The sequence below is a fragment of the Emiliania huxleyi genome (genome assembly GCF_000372725.1).
Source record: "Emiliania huxleyi CCMP1516 chromosome Unknown EMIHUscaffold_157, whole genome shotgun sequence".
Taxonomy (NCBI): Eukaryota; Haptophyta; order Isochrysidales; family Noelaerhabdaceae; genus Emiliania; species Emiliania huxleyi.
Genome location: NW_005201014.1, coordinates 97,292 through 105,608, shown reverse-complemented (window position 1 = coordinate 105,608; position 8,317 = coordinate 97,292). Strand labels below are relative to the sequence as shown.

Below are 8,317 nucleotides of genomic sequence, written 5' to 3'. Positions count from 1 at the left end.
GTGCGTGTGCGTGTGCGTGTGCGTGTGCGTGTGCGTGTGCGTGTGCGTGTGCGTGTGCGTGTGCGTGTGCGTGTGTGTGTGTGTGTGTGTGTGTGTGTGTGTGTGTGTGTGTGTGTGTGTGTGTGTGTGTGTGTGTGCATGTGTGCATGTGTGTGTGTGTGTGTGCATGTGTATGTGTATGTGTGTGCATGTGTGTGTAGAACCTCCTCTGGTGCGAGAGGAGGCCCAGACAGGAGCCACTCCCGCTCTTCCGGCGCAAGCAGCCAGCGCGCCGCGTCGATGCGCCCCGAAGCGATCGCGTCCTGCAGGGTGGGTTCGAGTACCGTGGGGTAGGGGAGATTCAGTTCGGGTACCGTGGGGTAGGGGAGGGTAGGTTCGGATACCGTGGGGGTAGGGGAGGGTGGGTTCGGGGTACCGTGGGGGGTAGGAAAGGGCAATCGCGTCCTGCAGCGGCGCGCCGCTCCGCACGACGAAGAGCTGCGCGGCGATGGGGACAGAGAGCGCGCCGAGGGCCGCGAGCCTGCGGTACCATACCTCCAAAGTCACGAATCCAGCGTGGGTTCAGTCCCGTGGGTGGTGCGGTAGCCGGTCCTGCGTGGTGAGTACGCCGACATGTGGGCGGGAGGACGGCCTCGTGCCGCGTCTTCAGAGCGCCGCGTGAGTACGCGGGGTGCGAGCACAGCTGAATACGTCTCCTCTCGAGCGCGAGAGTCTAATTAATTAATTAAATAAATAAATAAATAAATAAATAAATAAATAAATCTCCTCTCGAGCGCGGGAGTCTGCCAAATGGATGGCCTCAGGCTGGCTGGCAGCGATGCCGAGCTGGTGCGCAAGAATACGTGGTCCGCTTCTAGAGCGGACTCGAGCGGCGACCCCGCCTAATCTCGGGTCATCTCGGGTCAGATCGGGTCAGATCGGGTGTCGTCTCGAGCGGCGGCTCCGCCTCCGCCAAGCCGTCTGCGCCGAGGAGGGCGAGGCTGGCGCGGAAGAGCGGAGCGGCGCGCAGTGTCGCGGCGACGGCGGCAGCCTGCGGCGCGCGAGGGTCAGGCATGAGGAGAGAGGGTGGGGGAGGGTGGGAGAGGTGGGGGAGGTGGGGGGAGAGACGCCTGCGATGTGCAAGAGTCAGTCGTCACGGGCGCGTGAGTGCCATCGATGTGTCAGATGTGTCGCATGCGTGTGGTGTGCGTGTGGTGTGCGTGTGGTGTGCGTGTGGTGTGCGTGTGGTGTGCGTGTGGTGTGCGTGTGGTGTGCGTGTGGTGTGCGTGTCGTGTGCGTGTGGTGTGTGGCTGCCTGCGCCGCGCTGCCGAGCGTGATCCCTCTCGCCACCTCTGCCTGAGCCAGCTCGGAGAGCCGGACGAGGCACGGGACCTGTTCACAGCTGCGGGTGTGAAGAGGCGCCGTTCACACTCACGGCTCGGAGAGCCGAGCCGGGCGAGGCACGCGCGACCTGGCCCGCCCCGTCGAGCACCTGTCAGAGCGACACCAGCGCCAGACGGCCGGTGGTAGTGTCGAGCAGCCACCCATCGAGCCGCCGCCGCCACCGCCGCCGACACCGCCACCGCCGCCGACACCGCCGCCGCCGCCGCCGCCGCCGCCGCCGCCGCCGCCGCCGCCGCCGAACTCGGCGCCCAGCTCGTACTCGTCCGTGTAGACGAAGCGAAGGAGCGACCCCAACGACGCCGCGCTGCCCGCAGGCAGCTCGTACGTCCTGGTGGAACTGCCGCCGCCGCCGCCGCCGCCGCCGCCGCTGCCGCCGCCGCCACTTATGCCCTGGCCGGCAGAGACGTCTGGACCGAGGGCGCCGGCGGCGATGGCTTCGACCACCTCCCTGCCGCACCGAAGCTGGAGCACGACCTTGTGCGCGCACACGGTCTCGCCGCCGTCGACGAAGCGCAAGTCGGCGAGCTCTCCTGCAAGGGGCGGTGCGGGTGGGTGAGCAGTGCGTCGCGTGGCGTGGCGTGGCGTGGCGTGGCGTGGCGTGGCGTGGCGTGCGTGGCGTGCGTGCGTGGCGTGCGTGCGAGAGCAGGCTGAGGCGTGGCGTGGGGTGCGTGCGTGGCGTGCGTGCGTGGCGTGCGTGCGTGGCGTGCGTGCGTGCGAGAGCAGGCTGAGGTGGTCCTGGGTAGGTGTTTGGAGGCGTGCATGCTGGCTGTGTGTGATCACGCTACGAGTGTGCGCCCGATTCCAGCAGCGTGAGGAGCCCCGTCTCGAGGTCCGCGAGCAAAGACGGCGGGCGCACGGTGATTTCGCGCGCGGCGGTGCGCAGCGGCGGCGCGGCGCGAGAGCGAGGCTCCGGCTCAGCAGGCGGGGCGAGCAGGGGCACCGTCGGCTCCGCGTCTGCGCCACCACTCAGGGCTCTGTCGCCGAGCGCCTCGCCGCCGTCAGCGGCGTTGCGGCCCGGGGTCGGCGGCCCGAACGGATTGGCATCGGCAGGGAGAGGCGGCAGCACGGGCGCCAAGGCCCGTGGCGCAAACAGGCTCGCTGGCACATTCTCTGGGGATTGGCGGCGCGGCGAGCCTTCCTCGGAGGAGAAGGAGAAGGGATTCCCGCCCGTGAAGGCTGGCACAAGAGCGTCGTCTGGCACGTCGTCCGTGAAGGGGTTCATGAGCTCTGGATGGTGCTCAACTTCAATGGCGGGCCTGACACAGTGGACAAAAAGAATTTGCGGGGGGGGGGCGGCGGGCGCGGGTGCGAGGTGCGGTGCGGTGCGTGCAATCGTGTGTTTGGCGTCATGTCGTGTGTGCCTTCGCTTGTTCCTATTAACAACGAAGTCTAGCTCAAAAGAATTTTAAGCTACATTCCCTGTTTCTTGTTTCCTATTAACAACGAAGGCCAGGTGAAAAGAAAAATCTTGTTGTCCTGTTAATAGTTCACCTATTTAAAAAAGAAAAACTGCGCGGGATTCGCTCTCTACCGCCCTGGATGCGCCTCCATCAGCTCTCATGTCTCATCACAGTCAGTCATCGTAGTCAAGCGTAAACGCCCAGGAGTTGGTGCCTGGGTGACTTGCTGATGAGAGCGCCTTCCAGGCGGGTAGTCGTGCCCCTCACCAAAGATCATACGGCGGTGTCAGAGGGGGGGAGGGGCGCGAAGCGTGAACATGGAGGCAAGCAGGTGGTGGCTGCACCTGGCCAAAGCCGGCGACCTCAAAGTTGTCGTAGCTTGTGCGGATATCGCTGAGCGTGAGAGGGACCGGATCGGCAGCAGCATGGGCGGCCGCGTCAGCGGCCGGAGAGGCCGGAGAGCCATCCGACGGAGGCCGGTCGTGCATCGGCGCGTCAGCCGCAGGGGGCGGGGGGGCGGCGGCATCCATCGCTGCGGGTCGCTGGGGGCCGACGATTGTGGACTGATCGATCGTGGCGGGCGGATTTCGGCTGGGACGTTCTACGTTAAAAGAGCGTCGGCTGGGCGAGTCACGCCCGGCACAGGAGAGAATCTACCAAGTAGCATTCACACGAAAGTTCTAATAAAACGCCGAATTATTGACACGCGCTCCGAGTCCTTGGCCGAGCAAGCGACCGATTTCCACGGCCATGCGGGGCTGCTTCAAAGACATACGGCCCACGGCCGACGAGGTGTGCACGCGTGTAGCACGCCGCGGCGAGCCTCGCGCCTTGCACAAAGCCCCTGCCCCCTCTCGCTTCAGGTCAAGCCTCCACTGCGCATCGCCTCTTTCATCGTGCGGCGCCCCTGCTTCACCGCGCTCGGCTCCCTCTTCGTCGCCGTCATCCTCGCAAGTGAGGGAAACCGGGCCGGGTTCAGCGGCGCCGAGGAGCTCAGCGATATCTTCCCCCAGCAGGACTACCCCGTCTATGACACGATCTCGCAGCAGACGGATGCGGTCATCATGGCGATGGAGCAGTCGGAGGAGAACTTTGCGCTCCGTTCCCGCCGCCGCGCCCTCTCCGCCCGCTTCACCGCACCGAGCGCCACGGGCGCGCGTCGCTTCCTCTCGTCCTCGGGGGTGCAGCACCTCCAGCGCGCCGCCGCCCGCTTCGATGGCGCCGAAATGGGCGATCGTGCCGTCGCCGGAGCTGGCGAACCTGCCTTCGAGCGCGGCCGCGAGCTGTCGTCGACGCCGATAAACCAGACGAAGCAGACCGAGTCGCTGGGTGAGGCGATCTTCTCCTTTGGCGCGCGCGAGGACGGGGGCGACTCCTTCTCCGAGGCGGGCCTCGCCGAGCTCTGCCGTATGCATGTCGAGATGATGGAAACCAAGGACTACGACCAGTATTGCCTCCGCAGTGAGTTCGAGACGCCGGACGTCGGGGTGCTGCCCGACGCGACTTGCAAAGCGCCTCGCACGCCCCTCGTCTTCTTTTATGGCGCGGGAGTAGTCGAGACACCGAGGGAGTGCCTCGGCACCGCCGACGCCGCCGCCGCTGCCACTGCCATCTTTAGCTGCACTTTTGGAGCTGTTCTTGCCTGGCGGCGTGAGGGGGGAAGAGACAGTCACCCGCCATGTGACTGTGTGCAGGCCCGACCTCGTACGACCCGGAGTCGGCCCTCGCCAAGTTCAACGTTCCGAACTTCGAGGAGATCATGGCGTGGCAGCTCGACCCTGCCAACACTGAAGCGGTGCGGCGCCCTTTACCAGTCTGCGCATAGACTCCGTGCTAGTCATCATAGCACGAGCTGTGAACTATAGGTGAAGACGCAGCAGGCGGCGGACAACGCGGCCACCATCAGCGATGAGAACAGCATCACGGTCGCAGAGGCACACTACACCACCGTCGACGCTCTGCGGGTTGAGCTCTCCACCGACGGGCCGATTGGCAAGCAGTGGTTTTACGGGCGCACGCGCTGCGGGGAAGGCGAAACTAAGGGGCAGGAGACGGCCAAGGACGCGGCTGCGGTCAAGAAGCTGGTGGCAAAGGTGCGCGGGACACTCACACGCACATATGCACAGTGCGCTGCTGCGCCTTGCACTCTACCTGCCGTGCGGCTCCTGTCATCGGACGTGGAGAGCTCTGCCTGTGTTGCCCTGCCATCCTTCTCCTTTTTGCCCTTGTGGGTGTGTGTGTGGAGAAGTTTGAACTTGTCTTACCTTAGGTGCGCGGGAGCAAGGCCCTCTCGGACTCGCAGACGGGCGGGCTCGTCAACTTCTATTTCGACTCCGCCTTCGGCGAAGACAACCTGCGTTCGCGCTACACGCGCAGCTTCTACCAGTTCGGCGCGCTGCCCCCCCCCCCCCCCCCCCGACCAGATTCGCGTAGCTCCTCCACCACACGCCCTCCCTGCTGCAGCGAGGAGCATCCATCTGGGCTCGGTCTCGGCCTCTAGGCGCGCCGCTGGCGGGGTTCGACAACTACATTGAGAGCGACCTCAAGGACGACCAGGACAAACTGGTGACGGACTGGTGGAAGGAAGAGGACATGCGAGGCCTCTACTCGAAGAACGGCCGCCTCTCGTGGAACGAGATCGAGCCGTCCGCCATTATCACCCTTGGGGACATCCTGCTCAACGAGTTTCTCGAAATTATCAAAGTAGACGGCATTCTCGCCATCGTCCCAATCGTCGCCGTTTTCCTCATCGTCTGGTGCCGACACCTCCGAGAAACTCCCCCGCGTACCTCACCTCCCGAGACAATTCCCCGCTTACCGACACCCTCCATATACACCGTTACCGTCCCCCGCCCCCCGCCCGCCACAGGCTGCACACCGGCTCGCTCCTGATCGCCTTTGCCACCCTCACCGAGCAACTCCTCTCCTTCTTCGTCGCCTTCTTCTTCACGGCGGTGGTGCTGCAGATCAAGTGGCTCTCGTTCCAATTCATCCTCTCCATCTACATCGTGCTCGCCATCGGCGCCGACGACACCTTTGTCTTCGTCGACGCATGGAAGCAGAGTTTCTACGCCGGCCCAGACGTGAACCGCAACCTGGCGACACGCATGTCGTGGGTCTACCGCCGCGCGGGCCTCGCCATGCTCATCACGTCGCTCACGACGTGCGCCGCGTTCCTCGCGACGGCGGTGGCGTCGGGGCAGGTGCCCGACCTGCAGCTGTTCGGAATCTTCACGGCCTTCGTCATCTTCATCGACTACGTGCTCGTGATGACGTTTCTCACCGCAATCATGGTGCTGTACCACAACCGCTTCGAGATGAAGCCGGGCCTCTGCTGCGCCTGCTGCGGTACGGCGGACACGCGGCAGGGGTGCAGCAAGGGTGGCTGCGACGCGCTCTGCGCCTCCTCCTCGAAGCTCGAGACGACGACGGCGATCGCCGAGCGCGGCGGCGCCGACCAGGTGGCCAAGCCGCGCCTCGTCACCTTCTTCGAGGACGTGTTTCCCTTTAGCATCATCCGGCGCCCGCCGGCGCGTGCAGCGTCCGTGGTGATCATGCTCGCGGTGCTCGCGCCGATGGCGTGGCAGGCGTCGCAGCTCGAGCCGCAGAAGGATGCGGCCCAGATTTTGCCCGACGACCATCCGTTCCAGCGCTTCTTCGACTTGAGCGCCGAGTTCGAGTCTTCGAATGAGGACGAGCCCGTAAAGCTCAGCGTCGTGTGGGGCTTTGAGGACAAGCCGCTCGACACGGACGGCGTCAATCGGCTCTTTGACCCGCAAAACAAGGGCCGCCTCGCCTTCAGTGCCGACTGGGTGCTCGACGGGCCGTGCAGAGGGGAGGCACACCAAGCCACGTCCATGACACGTCCGTGACGCGTCCCATAGGTCCTTGACGAGTCGGCGCAGTCGGGACTGCTGAGCGCGTGCGACCTGCTCGAGAATTCGGAGCTCGTCTTTGACAAGGAGACCGAGGCGGGCATCCTGGAGAAGGACATTGACTGCTGGGTGCGCGACTTCAAAAACTGGCGCAACACCACGCGCAACGAGATCTTCCCCGTTCCCGACGACGCTGACGTGGTCACGGCGGTCAAAGAATGGTGCGACGCCGGAGACGGGGAGACCGCGAGCGACTGCTCGCGCTACGTCGGCTTTGAGGTCGACGCGAACGGCGACCTCTACATCGCGTGGACTCGCGTTGTCATGGGCGTCAAGATGAACGAAAACGTCTTCCTTCCCGCGTCAAAGCTCCGCGAGAAATACGACGAATACGAGGGCCTCGTCGACAGCATCAACGAGGCGGTCATCAACACGACCCTCGGCGACGCGTTTCAGGCCGAGAGCTCACCTGAGATGCCGCGACGAGAGGCTCTGGGCGAGAAGCAAGGCGCCACAGCGTCCCACCGTCGCCGTCTCCCCTCCCTCGCAGGTGGCCGTGGGCGCCGAAGACCCGGGTGGACAGCCGCTCGCCAACAACAAGTGGATCAACATGGTTTTGCAGGAGCTGTACGTGCGCATGTCTACCGTCGGCGTCGCCATCGGCATCAGCATCGCCTTCATCGTCCTCCTCGTGTCCACCCGCAACCTCCTCGCCGCCTCCATCTCCGTCCTCTCTATCGCGTGCGCCCTCGTCACTGTGATTGGCATCACCGTCGCGATGGGCTGGGAGCTCGGCGCCAGCGAGGCCATCTGCCTGATGACCCTGACCGGCTTCGCCGTCGACTACGTGGTCCACCTCAGCCACTCGTACATGGAGTCCACCTCGCACTCGCCGCTCGAGCGCACGCACGACGCGCTGCGCGACATGGGCATCTCCGTCTTCTGGGGCATGCTGACCAGCTTCGTCGCGGCGCTCGCGCTGGCGTCGTGCCAGCTGCAGTTCCTCTCCAAGTTTGGCTACTTCTTCCTCCTGACCATCACGTTCGCCTACCTCTGGGCCGTGCTCTTCCTCATGCCCCTCCTCGCCACCATCGGTCCCCGCTCTTCGCCCCCCGACGGGAAAGCGGTGCCGATCACGCCGTACAACTCGAACACCACCACCCGCAAGGTGCCCGACGCCATCGAGGTGGCGTAGGGCGGAGCTAGGGGTGGCGGGCACGTCCCTGCCGCCTTGTGCATTTGATTAGGCGTGAGGGGGGTTTAGGATGAGCCTCCGGCGCGCTAGTGCTCTCCGAGCACGCGTCGCCGTGTGGGAGAGCGACGAGGGTAGTGCAAGCAGGTGGGCACGCTCCGCGCGGTTCGAGCGTTTGTACGTGGCTCAGTATCTGTGTTTGAGTATTGAAAGATGTTTTGTTTAGCTGTTTGATCCTCTGAGACCTCTCGAGCTCAAATCTCCCCAGAAAACTCTTATTGCAGTCACACACACCTTCACCTCTGCGGGGGGCTAGGAAGAGGGGGCGTTCTGCAGTTAAGGGGAAACCCGGTACACGGAACCAACCCTCGGAGACCCGTGTTATGGCCCTGCGACCGCGCACCCCCGGGGCTAGGGCTCTCTTGCCCGCAACCCGATGCCGAGCGTCCGGCCAACTGGGTGCGCTT

At 64.7% G+C, this 8,317-nt stretch overlaps 2 protein-coding genes across 2 annotated transcripts; one reads left to right on the top strand and one right to left on the bottom strand.

Annotated features, from left to right (window-relative positions):
• Positions 1–892: 892 nt before the first annotated feature.
• On the bottom strand, positions 893–2,648 carry EMIHUDRAFT_467784 (hypothetical protein; the record flags this gene model as incomplete). Its single annotated transcript, XM_005785861.1, has 4 exons — positions 2,179–2,648; positions 1,498–1,913; positions 1,330–1,371; positions 893–1,030 (listed from the first exon to the last, which is right to left on the bottom strand). Exons 1-4 carry the CDS (start codon positions 2,603–2,605, stop codon positions 893–895), a joined length of 1,023 nt encoding a protein of 340 aa, XP_005785918.1. The 5' UTR covers positions 2,606–2,648.
• Positions 2,649–3,515: 867 nt separating this feature from the next.
• Positions 3,516–8,084, top strand: EMIHUDRAFT_455791 (hypothetical protein). The gene is made up of 9 exons (XM_005785860.1): positions 3,516–3,575; positions 3,647–4,325; positions 4,478–4,578; positions 4,649–4,876; positions 5,053–5,173; positions 5,284–5,539; positions 5,653–6,595; positions 6,668–7,081; positions 7,209–8,084. Exons 1-9 carry the CDS (start codon positions 3,534–3,536, stop codon positions 7,851–7,853), a joined length of 3,429 nt encoding a protein of 1,142 aa, XP_005785917.1. The 5' UTR covers positions 3,516–3,533; the 3' UTR covers positions 7,854–8,084.
• Positions 8,085–8,317: the final 233 nt, after the last annotated feature.